A 17,560-nucleotide genomic window follows, 5' to 3' on the forward strand; every position below is an offset into this window, starting at 1 on the left:
AGGCCCAGTCGCTATGGTAACGGCTAGCCGCAAATGCGCCTGCGCAGGAATGCTGGCCGTAAAGAACCAAGGGCATTACGACATTGGCTACTCGCGGCAGAGACGTAGCGCGGCGTTGGGCTCGAAAGTGAAGGCGGGAGTTCGGGCGGCAGTGCCCCTGCTGGTCCTCGCGACGGAATGACCCAGTCGGTGGTCGTGCAGGGTGAGCCAACCCCGTCCGCGGGGACCGGGTGGCTGCGGAGCCCAGTCACCTGGTTGCCGTCCTAATGCAGTGCTCTCTCTTCCTTGCTGCTGGCTGCAGTGGGACAGTGCGGGAACCAAATCGGCTGCTGCTTCTGGGACCTGGCGCTGAGGGAGCACGCGGCGGTCAACCAGGTACCCGCCCCTAGCTGCCTGTCCCCCGGGCCTGCCAGCGGAGAACGCGGAGCTCACTTGAGGTTTGGGGACGGGTGCTTCGGATCCTGCTACGGGGCCCTGGCTGATCCGGAACTCGCTGTGTAGATCATGTTCTCGAATTTGCAGCGAGCCATCTGTCTTTTTAATCTGTACCATAAGTTGCATAGGATCTTCTCATAGGGATCGTGGCTAGTTTCTTTTTAAACCCGTGTTGCTGTAAGTCACAGGCAGAATACACTCGCCAAAGAGTTTGGTCTTAAGTTTCGCCAATCTTTAACATTCTTCTTCTTCTTCTTCTCCTTCTTCTCCTTCTTCCTCCTTCTTCCTCCTTCTTCCTCCTCCTTCCTCTTTCTTCCTCCTTCTTCCTCCTCCTTCCTCCTCCTTCCTCCTCCTTCCTCCTCCTTCCTCCTCCTCCTCCTCCTCCTCCTCCTCCTCCTCCTCCTCCTCCTCCTCCTCCTCCTCCTTCTTCTTCTTCTTCTTCTTCTTCTTCTTCTTCTTCTTCTTCCTCTTCTCCTCCTCCTCCCTCTTCCTTTTCTTCCTTTTTCTCCTCCTTCTGTTGTCTTGAAAGACAATAGACGCTATAGTGAAAGCACTGTAAAGTAGACATCAAGTGATCCAGAAAGCCAAGAAATCCCCACTTGGCGTACCAGCTGTATGCCATACAGGGCATGCTGTTCATCGCTGTGAAACTTAGTCAGGGCTTCTCTTGGTGTTTTTACCCGTAAATGTCATTGGAAGAGTCGACCTAGGTTTCTTTTTCTTAGAGCCCCTTCAGCGTTGTAGAATTGTTGCAGCTAGAAGGGCTTTAGCGAAAATAAACTTAAATGCTATAGTTTGCTTTGTTTCTAGAAAGGAATTTATGACGATGCAATAAGCAGCTTCTTCAGGAATGTGGATACCAGGTGAGTGGGTGAGTCCGTCTCTGGTCGGTCAGTCGTTAGGACTCCTCCTTTCCCTGTCAGCTGAATGGACGGATTCCTTAAACAATAAGGAAACCGTCCCCAGCTATGTCAGTGTCTGCTTTGTCTGCTGTTCTGATTGAAAGCATATTCTTATGTCACATTTTCATACCATTCTGAGGAACAGCAGGCTTCCTTGACAGACTTCAGTAAGAAGCCAAAAAGGACTCCCAGTAACTTGGAAAACCTGACGTTTTCACTGAGGGTACCTACCATGTTGAGTATAGCAGTGATCAGTTTTTGAAAGATTATTTTGTGGATTACTTACCCTCAGAATATGCCAAAAAGAAAGAGGTAGAGTCAGGCGGTGGTGGCGCACACCTATAATCCCAGCACTCTGGGAGGCAGAGGCAGGCGGATTTCTGAGTTCGAGGCCAGTCTGGTCTACAGAGTGAGTTCCAGGACAGCCAGAGCTATACAGAGAAACCCTGTCTCAAAAAAACCAAATTAAAAAAAAAAAAAAAAAAAAAAAAAAAAAAAGAGGTGGAAACTGCTCACAACATGAGTTAATTAATTTTTTGTTATTAGTATAAAATACAAATGTCAGAATTCTTTTGACATTTGAGAAATGCCTGTGGTCTTTTAGTGTTAAAACTTTATCCATTTTCAAAGTTCTTTATAAACCAGCTGTCGTGAACTTGTCCTGACAATTGCAATTAAATATCAGGCTTTTACAGCTTGGTAGAAATCTAGTTTGAATTTGTTGGCTAAGTGTTGGAGCTGTTATCTTCTCAGGAAGCCAGACTTTGCTTTTGTTGATGAATCCCAGAGCCTCCAGTACAATCAGATTAGTCAAATTCAAAGAACTGGGAGGTTACAACCTGGAAAGCCATTCTTGTTGATGGACAGTACAGACTCAGGCCAGATAGTCCTTGTGAGTCGTAAGCATACTTTTCCTTGTTTGGAAGAACTGTACCAAAGCTACGTGCCATTCAGAAGGTGACTTAGAGACATGGTGTGAGATTAAGGACTAAAGTGAATTTCCACAGTGGTGGGCAGAATAGTTGTTATAGAGAGAGAGCTGTCCTTTAAGTCACTTCACTTATTTGAGACTTAGAATATCATCTCCCCTACGTACGTGCACTCAGACTTGCCTTTGCAATATGCCTTCCATACTTCCCATCCTGGTTCCTCCCCCAGCCTCCCTTCCTTGATAGCCACCTCTTTGATTATTACAGAGATGAATGTATAGGAGACCGTGAGGGGGGCCTAAGAGACAGGCTGAGGTAGGGGCAAAGGTCCCATGTGACATGAAAACAGGAAGCTCTGGGGGTGAGGGCACAAGAGGGCATGGTAAGAATGGGGGAGAGAAACAACAGCAAGCAACCAAATTCTTCGTAAGTTACTAAAGAAAATTGTATTACATGTTGACAGTTGGTCTTAAGACTGGGTTTTCTTCCTTCAGAAGAAGTTCTAATCTCCAACCACCTTTAGAACTATACTTATAAATAAATAAAAACATTAGGTTTTCTTCTCTCTCAGGTTGGAGAGGCCAAAACTCTCTTCCTTCCGTGCTGCCAATGACAGCCTCTGCTCCATGAGTTTAGTACCAAAGACTCCTTTTGAAAGATGCTACTCCATCTTTGTGTACACCTGCTTTTCAAATTAATCCTTTTGAATAGCATAAAGATCTACCAAAAGAAGATCCACATTGGCGAACTGTTTCCATGACAACCCAGACCCTAAGGTCTTGTTGCAGCTACTTGTCTGCCTTCATGAATAGTGGGCACATAAATGAATGGGAATGGCTGTGTTTAAATACAATTCTATGCAACAAAATAGGAGCTAATTGTCCTGAGGATCACAGGTCACCCGTCGCTGGTCTGTACTGCCTGTGTCATCTAGTCTCTCTCGGTCTTGTGAGCTATATTGGCTGGTACACTGTATAACTGCACGGCTTTCAGGACTTTCACTAAAATTCTAGAAGCAGCCTGAGTGGGTATGATGCTTATATCAGTTGACATGTTTGGCTGCAGCAGAAAACCTAATTAGTAGTAACCTAAACAGGAAAGATACACATTTATCTCACAAATCTGCAGGTTCAGAGAAATCCCTCAAATGACAGTTACTGAGACTGGTAAGATGGCTCAGCAGATCACAGTGCTTGCTGCTGAGCTGAAGCCGTGAGTTCAAGCCCCGGATCGATCTGGAAGGAGAGAGCTGCCTTACGTGTAATGAGAGTAAAACTCGCAGCCCTGACAAATCTTTAGAACACTTTCTCAATTTCCTTCCCTTCCAGAGCTGTTGGGGATGGCGGCAGTATTTCCAAAGGAAGAATTTCGTCTTTAAAAGCACGGGTAAGATGCATGCTCTGGGGATTTCACATATGGAATATTTATAACGTGGCGCTGGAATTTGACTTCATGGCTTCCCTAGTTTGTTTTTCTCTTCTGGTTGATAACTGGTCTCCGACTATTAGACAAAGGAAGGCAGTTAGCACCGCGTAAGGCAGTGAGGTGCTGAGGCTCAGAGTCCAGACAGACTAGAACCGAGGGGTGCGTCCTGAGAGTTAGTTCCCTCTGGGTAATCCTGATGGAAAACAAAACTAACAGAGAGACCGTCTGTGCATCAGGGTGGCTGGCGGCCATGGCGAGCAGCACAGGGGCCCCTGCAAAGCCCAGGCTCCTCTGGAATCACAGAACTCCGGCCTCCTGAGGAGAAGATGGAAGGGCTTTCTGGAAACATGCTCATTGTCCTCCTAGTATGTCCCATTTCCTTCTGCTTCTAGTGTGTCCCATCTCCTTCCGTTGCGTCCCAGTTATGGACGCAGAGAGATGGCATCCCAACCGTCAGAGAAAAAAATGTAGGCGTCTCCTCGACTGCTAAATAAACGTAGGATCGTATGCCAATCGGCAGCCCGAGTGTTGTAAATCCTGTACTCTTGATTATTACCATGCAGCTCTGGAAGGGAATCTAGATTTCTGCATTATTACTAGAGCAGCCGTGACTACAGACTGGGATGCTAAGCGAAGAATCAGAAACGCTCTCAACATTTGGTTACTTCTCAAAGGAAGAAGAAACCAAGGGCTTGATGTGCCTAAGGAAAGATCAGAAGAGCTAAGTGGGTTACTAGGGCAGTGGCCATCCTGTCAGAGCTCACTCGGATAGGCCCAGGTTAGAGTGCGTGCACTCTCCATGTTGTCTCCTTGACAGAGAGCAAAGCAGTCCCAGGGGGCTGTGGCTCGCTCACTGCAGACTTCATGCACAGCATCAAATCTGGTTTGGAACAAGGAGTTTTTATAATCTTAGCCGTTTTCCTGTTCAGTGAGACTCTTGTTTGTGCAGTACCTACATTTAAAATAAAACTTGCATGTTGTTCAATATATCTTTAAGAATCCCTAAAATTAGCCAGTACACACCCCTAATAATCTTGTTTATGTAAAAAACAAAACAAGGAGCACAATTATAAACATAATTGCAGAGAGAGCCGTCAGCATTAGCAGTGCTTGCTGCAGTTGCAGAGCAGATCAGAGTATAGCACTTAGGTCTCTGGCAGACTAACAACTGTCCACAGCTCCAGGGCTGTCCCACACCTCTGGCCTCCTCGGACACCTGTAGTCATGTACACACGCACACTTTAAAAAAAAATTACAATAATAAACCTTTAAAAAACAGTTCGATGGGGCTGGAGAGATGGCGTCAAGGAGAAGGTCACTGTCTGCCCTTCTAGAGGACTCAGGGTCTGAGTCCCAGAGTCTACACAGCAGCTCCGTTACAGGGGACGCAGTGCTGCTGTGGGCTCTGCAGGAGCCAGGGAAGAACATGCTGTGAGCGTGAACATGAGATGATAGGAACAGACAGGCTACATGGAGGGAAAACACCCATACACAAAAGTGAAAATAACGGATTAAAAACCAAACCTTCCAGTAATCCTGTCTCAGCCTCCTGAGTGCTGAGAAATTGCAGGCACAAGCGTGTGTCTCCACATCCAACATCTTTGAAAAAATTCTTAAAAAATCGTTGCAGCTTTTAATTTATGATATGTCCGTTGTATACCTTCATCTTAGGGTTTCTATTGCTGGGATAAAATCCAATGACCAAAGTAATGCGAGGAAGGAAGAGTTTACCTCACCTCCACAGCCACGTCATAGCTCAGCATCCAGGGAAGCCAGGGTAGGAGCTCAAGGTGGGAATCCAAAGCAGGGACTGAAGCCGCTGGCCGCCTTGGTCCTCGTGGCTCACTCAGCCTGCTTTCATATGTCACCCGCGTGCTCCCCAGCCCAGGAGCACCCCTAAAGTGCACTGGGTAAGCAGACTAAGGCGATGCATTGCATCCTTGCATAACAGTACCCAGGGACTTGAAGAAGTGGAAGATGATTGGCAGATCCGGTGGAGAAGGCTAACTGTAACAGCTAACTGTAACTTCGGAGCGTTGGTTGTAGCATGACCGGGCTCTGCTGTTTACACAGGAGCAGGGCCGTTTCTGTTCACTCAGGGCGGCTTCAGGCACGGCACTCCCTGTATCCCGTCGCTTTGCTGAGCTGGAATAGTTTCTCTGGGATTCAGAAAATGTAGATCAGACCAACAGCGGACCAATAGTGACTAAGACACCTTGCACGCATGTGTGCTTGTACGTTGCACGTGTGTGTGTGTGTGTGTGTGTGTGTGTGTGTGTTTGGCGCTTGGGATATTTTTAGAATTTTAAATTTTCAAATTTTGAAGTTTTGGAAATTTTAAAACTTCAGTCTGGAGTGGTTTGTTGCTGCGCAGGATGAGAGGGGGCAGCAGTTCAGAACAAGGATTTGGTTCCCTTTTGAGCGTCTCGTTGGGCACCTGGCCGGTGTTCCAGCTTATTCACCTATCAGGTTCTTCCAGACACTGAACGGCCACTACATGGTTCACGTTAAATTCTATGACAGCTTTTTTTTTAAATGTTTGTTTGTTTGTTTTTAAAGATTTATTTATTTATTATATGTAAGTACACTGTTGCTGTCTTCAGACACACCAGAAGAGGGCATCGGATCCCATTACAGATGGTTATGGGCCACCATGTGGTTGCCGGGATTTGAACTCAGGACCTTCAGAAGAGCAGTCAGTGCTCTTAACCACTGAGCCATCTCTCCAGCCCCTATGACAGCTTTTCTTTGGAAAGTAAAAATGAAAACCGGAAGCTAAGCTAGGAAAAAGTTGAGGAATTCTGTAACGTAAGCAGATGGAGCCTATGCCTTTGCCTGTGCATCACTTGAATGACAGACGGGTCCTTGTCCTTTACCATCTGTCTAGTGCCATGGTTCTAGCACTTAGCTCACTTGTCCCGCACACTTCCTAGCTGTATTGTTCCATTTTGATTTCTAGTGAGAAAATGCATTAATATATCCTACATTTATTGAAATTTTTTTCTGGTCAGAATTGCCTTCTAGATTTCTAAGACCCTGTTAGAATTCAGTTGAAAGAACTATTGGGTTCCTTTGTTTCCCTCTGGCCCCTTTTGGAATAGAGTTAAGAGTTAGAATGCACTTTTTAATTGGGTTTCATCATTTTGAGCTGGGTGAAATTACCTTTTTATTCCTTACAATAGATCACATAAAGAAAAATTTTAATTTTAAATTGTGAAAAAGAATAATATAACTTATAGCTCATGAATTCTTCAATTTATAGAGTAAATTACTAAAGAAAATATGTTCAATTTAAATTCTCTTTTCAGGCTGTTTTGATTGACATGGAAGAAGGCGTAGTGAATGAGATTCTCCAAGGCCCACTGAGAGACGTGTTTGATAGCAAACAACTCATCACTGACATCTCTGGCTCGGGAAATAACTGGTGAGACTGTACTGAGCGTCATTTGAAAACGTTGAGTCTTCATTTCCGTATCAGAGTAGGCACTGCGCAGGGAGTCGTGACAGCAGCCGCAGTCTGCCTTTCTGCCTCAGCCTCGGTGATTAACTGATGGCGAGGCAACGCCTCCCGGTGTTGCTTTTACTCCTCTTTGTCCTTTCTTGTTTAGCAGAAAATGAATCATGACAACTTGATACCCTCAATTCCTTAAAGTTTTAAGTATTTTTAAAAACTATTTGCTTCTGTTACTTAATTCCTCAACTTTTCCTGTGTGTCTAAGCCAACAGAATTAACAGAAAGATATAAGATACTATCCTCTTGTCCAACCTGAGTCAGAGGCTGTTTTGACTCTTAAATATATAATCTCTTCAATGGGGAAAAAATGAACCCCGAAAGTTAAAGAATTCACATTGATTTTTTTTTTCCTCTTGCTTAAAAATTAAATAGCATCCCATTGTTTGTAAATCTCACATTATCTATATTAAATATTTGCTACCAGTTACTTGGGTTCACATGTAGAATGCAGATGTATAGCTTTATTAAAGCGTGAGTTTAGATTCTGTATGTCAGGAGACTAGGTGTCTTAGTGAGGGTTTTACTGCTGTGAACAGACACCATGACCAAGGCAATTCTTATAAGGACATCATTAAATCAGGGCTGGCTTACAGGGTCAGAGGTTCAGTCCATCATCATCAAGGCAGGAACATGGTAGTGTCCACCAGGCATGGTGCAGGAGGAGCTGAGAGTTCTGATAGCAGAATACTGGCTTCCAGGCAGCTAGTATGTTTACAGCCACAGTGACACACCCACACCAGCAGTGCCACTGCCTGGCTGGAGCATACACAAACCATAACACTAGGGAACCAGTAACTTAAGAGACCAGCCTGGCTGCCCACCCACCTAGCTTCCCTCTTGGGTTGTGTAGAACTCATTATGTGATATTTGCGTTGTACTAATCTGCATCGCGGGGAAGCCATGTTTACTTTGCAGTCTGTCATGGTGGCACTCCAAGACCTGATTAACACAGGTCTCCACTGTCATCTTCAACCACTTGCCGTTTCATCTAATAATGGGATGTGACCAGGTTTCTCAATTTTAAACCAACTAATTTTAACCAAATTAGTTGAAAATTTTTCATTTTGGTTTCTGTTGAGTTGACCTTTTTCTACTTTTTAATATGTGAATTAATGGAAATAAATTATAGCTGAATTCTTAATTTTTATAATTTATCTGGCAAAAATTTGCAGATGAAGTTTTAAAAACTGTAGTTAATACTGCTTACCTATAGATATTTGAAAAGTATTGGCATGTATGTGATAAATAAGACTTATATGATAAAATAGATATCTTACTACAATTTAAATAGTTCTCCATTTTTCTTCAATCTTTTTTAGATTGAGGAGATAAATCATAAAATAATAATCAAGGATTTTTTTAATGTGTGTTCTTATTTTCAGGGCTGTGGGTCACAGAGTTTTCGGAAGTCTCTACCGGGAACAGATTTTAGAGAAACTGCGGAAGTCGGCCGAGCAGTGCGATTGTCTGCAGTGCTTCTTCATCATCCACTCCATGGGAGGAGGTAACGCCGTTGGCTCGCCGTGGTGACACTGCGTGTGAGTGATGGGAGGAGGAGGAGGCGTCCACTGGCTGTGGTACCCTTCCCTGGGGGGCGGGGGCTCAGGCTCAAACCTTAGCCTATCGTCAGACCGCACTTACGCTAGCAGACACATCCAGTCTTCTCACAGTGAGACACGTGTCAGCCACGGGGCCAAAGACAACCGAACAGAAACAATCTCATGGAGTTCCTTCCATGTATCGTGTTGGGCCACATTCATGGCTAGCCTCGGATACATATGGCCCTAGAGCTGTAGGTCGGATGCCTGCTAGAGTGTCTGTATGCGCCATGTACATTCTAGCTTTGTATCTTAAACTGTTGTGAGATTGGGACTGAGGAGATAGCTTATTGGGTACTGTGTTCCTGCTCATACTGTGAGCATGAGGGCCTGAGTTTGAGCGGCAGAACACACGTCAAAAAGCTTGGGTGTGGGGCACATGCTTCCAATTCCAGAGCCAGGGAGCAAGACACAGACGGCCCTGGGGCTCGCTGGCCGCCAGCTCTCAAGCAGAAGGCAGAGCAGTGCCTGACTAACACCAGGTGGTGGCTTTGCCCTCCATGTGTGCGCATGCGCACATACACACACACACACACACACACACACACACACACACACTCAGTGCTTGAGCGCAGGCACACACGTGCATGACATATAGAAAACTGTGAAATTATCACTGTTGGTCAACTTTTCTTTTTTTTTTTTTTTTCCATTTTTTGAGACAGGGTTTCTCTGTGTAGCCCTGGCTGTCCTGGAACTCACTCTGTAGACCAGGCTGGCCTAGAACTCAGAAATCCACCTGCCTCTGCCTCCCAGAGTGCTGGGATTACAGGCATGCGCCACCACCGCCCGGCTGTCACTCCATTTCTTAAACAGCACTTTTCTAAAACTGATATTAACACTTTATGTTCTGGGACTTGCAACATGACATTGTCATATACAAAGGTCAAAGTCAAGAACTGGATAATGGAGTTACAGAAATTAAGCAAACAAACAAACAAATAAATAGACTCGTGTCTTAGACTTTTGTGTTGGCTAAATGTGACCCATGCCCCATATCTGAGAGTCTTGGCTTTACATTTTAATCACAATAAACTCTGTGTGTGTGTGTGTGTGTGTGTGTGTGTGTGTATACATATATATATTTTTCATGCAACAACATAGCATGCACACACTCCTCTAAGACAAGATTCTGAAAACTACTTATTCAAACTACATCTGACACGTCGCTACTTTTTACCATTTCAGCTTGCAAACTATCTTCATCACCAGTTACACAGAACTAAGTTATAGGATCCAGTTTTATCCTTCAAGTCCTTAAAATTGTGACTTTAAACATCAAAAAGTTACTAATGAGATTTCCAGAGTTTCTGCTTGTAAAGAAGTGGTGATAGCATGTTGGGTTTGAAACTTTGTAAGTTCCAGGTGGACGTATTTTATTGACTGTTGGAAGTTGCTTGATGACAGTTTTCAATATTGTTAAAACCAAAGCTGTCAAAATAGGTTTTTGTTTTGTTTTTTAAGTTGCTCTCAGGAACACTGCCTGCCCTGTTGGTTGAAGTTTTCCTCCTCAGCTCCTTTCCCAGACTCATGCTCGGAGCCTGAGATGGGATTCTGGACGTGAACCCTGGCAGCCTCACAACTCCCTTGAGAGAGTTGGAAGTTATGCCTACCAATAAAACATTCTGGGTTCTTCTGAACTACACCTCTAACCATTCGGGATGTTTGCTTTTGAAATTCTAATTCTCAGGAACAGGCTCCGGTCTCGGCACATTTCTGTTAAAGGTGCTTGAAGATGAGTTCCCAGAAGTGCACAGGTTTGTGACCGCGGTCTATCCTTCGGGCGAGGACGACGTCATCACCTCGCCTTATAACAGCACACTGGCCATGCGGGAACTCAGTGAGCACGCAGACTGTGTGCTGCCCATCGACAACCAGGTGAGACATGGTGCCGGGCGGACAGCGGCTTACACACACTCCATTCTGCGTTACATCCCTTTGTGCTTGTTTAGTATTTTAACCTTTTCCAGCGAAGAGAAGAAATAAGCTTAATTTTGTTTTTCTTGCTAGGAAAATATCACCTAAGTCTCATTAATAGTTTCTCACCCAATATTTTTTTTTCCTCTGTAGTCTTTATTTGACATCATTAGCAAAATTGATCTTGTGGTAAATTCTGGAAAGTTGGGCTCAGCTGTGAAGCCCAAGAGTCTCGTTACTTCCAACATGGGGTCTGTTAAAAGGCGCCACAAGAAGCCCTTCGACGCCATGAACAACATCGTGGCGAACCTGCTCCTCAGCCTGACAAGGTAGCCCTCTCAGGAGTCCACACTTGCTGTGCCTTAGTCCTTTGTTTGATTTCAGGACACTGTTGAATCGAGCCCTCGGGTGGGTTGAAGCACACACCTGACCACTGAGCTGTAGGCCCAGCAGAAGTGTGTAAACTTGTTCTAAGTTATAGGGGCTTCTTTTTTTTATTCAGATTGGTCTGACACTTTTTTTTAAATTAGTTCTTTGAGAAGTTCTCAAACAAATTTGATCATACCCTCCTAGTCCCTCTTCCAACTTCCTGTCTGTTTTTTCCCTGATCAAGGCCAATTTGTGCTGCCTAGATAGTGGTTTTGTGTTAGATTTTCCTGTGTTGGAGTGGAACACAGCAGGTGCTCTGTGACAAGCGGTCTCCTTGTAGACATGTGGCCGCTGCTCTAAGCCAACCCGTCTGTCCATCCCTGCGTCCATCCAGAGCACTTCCATGCTCGGGTCTCAGTTTCTCAAGCTTTTAAGATCACAACTATGATCTCTGGTTATGAATGTTTTAAACAGACCCTTAATAAATTTTAATAAAATTTCCACAATAAATAATTGACCCGAGTGTGTTTAAACGCAATATAAAGTCTGTTTAAAGGAGATACTTTTAAATGTATAATGAGCAGGTATAACAGATGCTGCTTGCACTTTAGAAATCTAGAAATAAGATTTGCTAAGCATTGCGTTGTGTTTTAACTGACTTCATTCGTGACTGTTCGTGAAAGTGAATTTCAGTGATTCAGAATCAAGAGCTCTTGTTGATCAGTGCAACAAAGGATCTGAGAACATGACCGGCCGAACTACCATCTTTGGTGAAAGTATTTCTCCTTGTTCTCATGTTGGCCTTGTAGCTCTGCGAGGTTTGAGGGCTCCCTCAACATGGACCTGAGTGAGATCAGCATGAACTTGGTTCCCTTCCCACACCTTCATTACCTGGTGTCCAGCCTGACGCCTCTCTACACGCTGGCCGACGTTAACATTCCCCCGAGAAGGTGAGGTGCAGCTCGTGTCCAGCCTGACGCACGCCTCTGTCCAAGCTGGCAGAGGTTAACCTTCCCCCAAGAAGGTGAGGTATAGCTGGGCTCCATCACCAAGAGCTCTTCAGGAAAGTTTGTGTGAACGCAGGCTATTTATATCCGCTTATTGGTGAGAATCATCAAAAATATAGTTGGTGACACTCATTTTTCATTTGTCAAATATTTCTTTAGAAGTAAATTGTTTTAAAATGTCAGCATTAAACTGAAACTAAACCTGATAAACGTAATGTTTGGGCTTTTAAAGATGAATAGGACCCAGCAGATTTTAATACTGACTCTGTCACCAGCTGTAAGATCTTGGGCAGATGCCTTAAATTCTTTGTCATTCTGTTAGTGGGGTAGATGAAGTGTTGGGCTTTAAGTTCTTACCACAGCCTGGCCCCATGGAAGGCTTTGATGTAGTAGCTGTTGCGTATCATTTCCAGGTCGCCTCAAGCTGCTCTTAGTGCCAGGCATAACACACTCTAATCCCAGATCTTAGGAAGTAGAGACAGGCATATCTCTTGAGTTAGAGGCCAGCCTGGTCTACGTGGTGAGTTCCTGTCTCCAAAAATAAAATAAAATAAAACAAAACAAAATGCTCTTAGGCTGGGCATGGTAGTGTACACCTGTGATGTGAGCACCTTGGGACTAGGGAAGGATGCTCACGGGTTCTAAGCCAGCCTGAAATACGCAGTGATGCTGTCTCAGAAAAACAAGCAAACAAACAGCTGTCTGGAGGTGTTTCTCAGAGTGCTGGCTTGCCCAGCATCTGTGAAGCCCTGGGAACTGCAAAACCCATATGATGGCTCACAACCGTCTCTAACCCCAGTCCCGGGGCTCTGATGCACGTGACGGTACCCTGACAGACACACACATTCATTTAGCTCTACAGTGATGACGAGCTTGGAAACACATGCTGGCACTCACTGTTGAAAGAGACAGGGTCTGCCAGACTACAGGGAGACCGAGAAGGAGAGAGGAGGAATGAAAGACTTCTCATTGCTAAATCTCTGTGTGTGCTATGGTGTTTGAAGGGCAGAGAACAACAACCTGTGGGACTGAGTTCTCTCCGCCATCTTGACCCTGATGGGCCCGGAACTGAGCCCAGGCTGTCAGGCCTGGCAGCAGCTCCTTCACCTGCTAAGCCGTCCTGGGGGCGCAGAGGGTTTGCTGTTGACTTAAGGTTCTTTTTTTTTTTTTAATTATGTGTGTGTTGTGGGTACGTATGCGGAAGTGAGTGCAGGGGCCACAGGCAGCAGATCCGCTGGAGGTATGTTGTAAGGTTCCCTATGTGGGTGTTGGGAATCAGACTGTGCTTTCTGCAAGAGAAATACATGCCTGTAGCCACTGAGCCATCACTCCAGCCCTCATATACTCTTTTTTGTTTGTTTGTTTTTGTTTTTTGGAGACAGGGTTTCTCTGTATAGCCCTGGCTGTCCTGGAACTCACTCTGTAGACCAAGCTGGCCTCAAAAATCCGCCTGCCTCTGCCTCCCAGAGTGCTGGGATTACAGACGTGTGCCATCACCGCCTGACCACTATACTCTTTTTTTATGATTAAAATTTTGGCAAGATAACAGTTCTATATTTAATGACTAGTACAAGTGATATTAGTAAATTTTATTTAAGTGAATAAGTAATTTATTAGTAAATTTTATTTAACTGACAAGTGGCCAGTTATGCCGGCATAGGTAGGACAGGGATTGCCAAGGGCCCTGTAATGATTTCAACTAGAGAAGTCGTGTATAGAGTATGGATCATAACATTGGCTGTTCACTAGTATCATTAGAACTCAGCGTGTTTAGGAAGAACGAGCATTTTAATGTAGACATACATTAAATACATAACCAATGTAAATTGTTTTGTTTTGTTTTTGTTTTTTTGTTTTTGGTTGTTGTTGTTGTTGTTGTTGGGTTTTTTTGGTAGTGGTGGTGGTGGGTGTTTTTTTTTGTTTTTGTTTGTTTGTTTGTTTGTTTGTTTGTTTGTTTTTTGAGACAGGGTTTCTCTGTGTAGCCCTGGCTGTCCTGGAACTTGCTCTGTAGACCAGGCTGGCCTCGAACTCAGAAATCCCGCCTCTGCCTCCCAAGTCCTAAGATTAAAGGCGTGCACCACCACTGCCCGGCTTTTTTCATATTTTCAAGACAAGGTTTTTCTGAGAAGCCTTGGCTGTCCTAGAACTCCCTGTGTAGACCAGGCTGGCCTTAAGCTCACGGAGCTCCACCTGCTTCCCAAGTGCTGGGATGAGCTTTGACTGCCCGGCAGTAGTAAACTATCTTGTAATGGAATTTCTAAAGTTAATTCTTATATCTAAGTTCAGGATAATGAAAAGGAACAGGTTTGACTTGGTCCTTCAACTTGAATATTTCAAAGTCAGTGAAGTAAACTGCTCGGCATATTTAGACAGAAATAATACTTTGTATCAACATTTTTAATTTTAATCATGATAGTTTGTGCTGGCTGTTTTTCTTTATAAAGTCTGCTAGTAAAAATCCACAATGTTGCACTGACTGGTCTTGGTGTCACTTTCTGTTGAGGGTTTCCTGGGTTTCATTGGATCTTCTATCTCAGCTGTAGTGCATGTAACCCACGGCCATCACACCGGTGTGCAATTTCCTGTCACGAGTCCTTGTCGAAGAAAGGTATGTTTTGATGGACACTGGCCCTTTCCTTGTAGGTTGGATCAGATGTTCTCAGACGCCTTTAGTAAAGATCACCAGCTCATCCAAGCAGACCCCAGACATAGCCTCTACCTCGCCTGTGCCCTCATCGTTAGAGGAAACGTGCAGATTTCTGATCTTCGCAGAAATATCGAAAGGTTCGGTTTTTATTTTTAGGCTAATTTATGTGTACAGTTTGGGACACTGTAGTAGTTACGAAAGCCTTCGTTCAAATTACCATAAAACGTGACCTTAGTACTGGTACTAAGTGGTGACTGGTACAAAGCCTTGTTTCGTAAGCACTGCCTGAGGTCTAGTGCTTCACTTACTGTCTCATGGTGCTGCCTCCTCTAAACACAGAGGGCAGATCCCGCGGCACAGCTGCTGCTGCTCGACCCCGGCTAGCCTCTGCTCCGCCCCCGCCAGCCTCTGCTCCGCCCCCACTAGCCTCTGCTCCGCCCCCACTAGCCTCTGCTCCGCCCCCACTAGCCTCTGCTCCGCCCCCGCCAGCCTCTGCTCCGCCCCGCTAGCCTCTGCGGACTGAGCTGCTGCGGGGTGGCTTCGTTAGGTCTTACCTCTGGGTTTTTACATCTCAGATTAAAGCCCTCTCTGCAGTTTGTCTCCTGGAATCAAGAAGGCTGGAAGACGAGCCTGTGCTCCGTGCCGCCTGTGGGCCACTCGCACTCCTTGTTGGCCTTAGCGAATAACACATGCGTGAAGCCCACCTTCGTGGAGCTGAGAGAGCGGTTCATGCGGCTCTACAGGAAGAAGGTGATCGCTCTTCTTCCTCACTGCATTTCTGTTGGCTAAGAAGTATTTACACCACTGGAAATCAGGGCTAAAGCTGTCCGGCCTATTTGTTATCTAGTTGGAATCCAAGAGGAGTTTACCTGTGCTGTTTCAAATCTAAATGAGAAATTCTGTGTTTTTGTAGGATTTAGGCAATATATTAATTTTGTCTTTAAAAATTCATTTATTCTTCGACAGTTTCACACCCATCTAGAAGGGGTCTCAAATCCAGTCAGAAACATTACCCCATGCCAGTCACAGCATTCTTGGACTGGTGAACACATCTTTAGGCACAATATTTATTTGACTTAAGTTCCTGCTTCCATTTTAAAGGTGAATGGCCTATGGATGTTCTAAATTTATTTAATCTTTGCTATTTCCCTCCATCTGAACTTCTTTTCCTCAGAGTCTCCTTCTTAGTTTTGGTGTATGTGTGTGTGTGTATGTGTGTGTGTGTGTGCGCGCGCGTGTGCACGCTGCAACATGCGTGTACGCTTGTGTACGTGTGTGTCATACCCCGCTATAATTAGGGTGCCTTAGCTGAGGTAGGGGTTAGTCACGTAAGGCTCCTTACAGGTGTGTATACCACTGAGTCCTGTGCAGCCCTTCCCCAGCAACCGTTAGCTGTAGCTCCCAAGGAGAGTTGGGCAAATGACTTATAATTTTAGCAAATTTGCTAAAATTGTGTGGGATAATTGTATGTCTTAGATTTCTGGGATAGTAATTGCGGTTTTTCAATCCCAGGCCCACCTTCATCACTACCTGCAGGTTGATGGGATGGAGGACAGCACCTTTACAGAAGCAGTGTCCTCTCTGTCAGCACTCATACAGGAGTACAGCGACCTCGAGGCCACCAAGAGCATGCCTGTGCCAGATGTGCCCAGGCTGAGCGTGGCCCTGTGAGCGTGGAAGCCAAGAAAGCAACTTCCTTTCCTCTGATCCTCATCGGGCTCGCCCCCTTTCTGTCTCAGCATTTTTTCTGATTCAGAAAGCCCAATGTTTTTCACAGTGTCAGGAAGTATTTTATCTAAAATGGTAGTTTCTATTTTATTATAATTTTTATAGCAGTATATGGTATCACTTCAGGCAATTTGCCAAAATTAAGATAAGAGAGAGCCCGACATGTGGTACACAGATCAAGAGCCGACATGGCGTGAAGGAGCGGTTTCTTCATCCATTTGCTTTATTTGTATCTTTTGCAGACCTTTTCACAGTGATGAACACCTCAGGAAAGATGTACATATCCCTTTATATTTATACTTTATGCTTTCATACTGTATTTAAATGCTAGGAACGTAGGTCCTTGGAATGGAGGAACATAATATATACAATGTCTGGACTTTTCAGGGTAGCTTCTGCTCTTTGAGTAATAACATGTTCTGGTCCAAAGAATCACAACTTGGCATCCAGTCACTTTTATAATAAACGCTATAAAAACAGATGTGTAAACAGCTGCTTACAATGGCTGAGCACATCACCGTGGCACTCGACACCTTCAGCTCAACGTTGTAGTAAATGGTTACCATGCACTGACGTCACCCAGTCACCGCATCTCTCTTGAATCACTAATGTTGTTTTCAGTACAGTTACGTTTCAAATCCATTGGTTGGTTTATCTTTCAAGGAAATAATTTTAAGGGAAAAATTCTTTTCAGGCAAAAATAATCCAGAGTGTGCTTCCTTATTACTGTTTTCTGATTATTTTCTTTGCTGAGGGAATTGTTCTATGTTTTTTAATCTGAGAAGTTTAGGCGTTATATTTGGTATAAAAACTGCAATATTACAGTTATTAACAGTATCACAGACATTCTGTTTTCTCCTTCCTAGAAGAATCTCAATTAATATTCAGAGCAGGGCAATGATGATTATAGATGCATTTATAATGTCACCTTAGTTATTTCTAAGAATCTTGCTGTCCTGTTACTAATTATGTGATAGGATCTGATAGACTGTATTGCCGAGTACAGAATAAAATTTTAAATTATGTCTTTTTATAACTGTGTAAAATGTTTTTTGAGACAGGGTTTCTCTGTAACCCTAGCTGTCCCGG

The 17,560-nt window shown here is 44.5% G+C and overlaps 1 protein-coding gene across 4 annotated transcripts; it reads left to right on the forward strand.

Annotated features, from left to right (window-relative positions):
• Nucleotides 1–77: 77 nt before the first annotated feature.
• Tube1 (tubulin epsilon 1) lies at nucleotides 78–17,503 on the forward strand. Of its 4 annotated transcripts, XM_052163523.1 has the most exons (12): nucleotides 78–202; nucleotides 302–375; nucleotides 1,246–1,298; nucleotides 3,595–3,652; nucleotides 7,000–7,115; nucleotides 8,588–8,709; nucleotides 10,494–10,681; nucleotides 10,874–11,049; nucleotides 11,899–12,039; nucleotides 14,740–14,880; nucleotides 15,319–15,493; nucleotides 16,256–17,503. In XM_052163523.1, exons 1-12 carry the CDS (start codon nucleotides 178–180, stop codon nucleotides 16,412–16,414), a joined length of 1,428 nt encoding a protein of 475 aa, XP_052019483.1. In that variant the 5' UTR covers nucleotides 78–177; the 3' UTR covers nucleotides 16,415–17,503. The 4 variants fall into 4 exon arrangements, with proteins under 4 accessions (XP_052019483.1, XP_052019484.1, XP_052019486.1 ...); XM_052163524.1 differs by lacking the exon at nucleotides 78–202 and having other exon boundaries at nucleotides 301–375; nucleotides 1,230–1,298; XM_052163525.1 differs by lacking the exons at nucleotides 78–202; nucleotides 302–375 and adding an exon at nucleotides 421–437.
• Nucleotides 17,504–17,560: the final 57 nt, after the last annotated feature.

The sequence above is a fragment of the Apodemus sylvaticus genome, chromosome 19, assembly GCF_947179515.1.
Source record: "Apodemus sylvaticus chromosome 19, mApoSyl1.1, whole genome shotgun sequence".
Taxonomy (NCBI): domain Eukaryota; kingdom Metazoa; phylum Chordata; class Mammalia; order Rodentia; family Muridae; genus Apodemus; species Apodemus sylvaticus.

Excerpts from the sequence above, each read along its gene's own strand:
- Tube1 (XM_052163523.1), top strand. The coding sequence starts at position 178 with ATGACCCAGTCGGTGGTCGTGCAGG. Across the intron at positions 376-1,245 it reads AGCACGCGGCGGTCAACCAG|AAAGGAATTTATGACGATGC; the intron begins GTACCCGCCCCT and ends CTTTGTTTCTAG. Across the intron at positions 7,116-8,587 it reads TCTGGCTCGGGAAATAACTG|GGCTGTGGGTCACAGAGTTT; the intron begins GTGAGACTGTAC and ends TCTTATTTTCAG.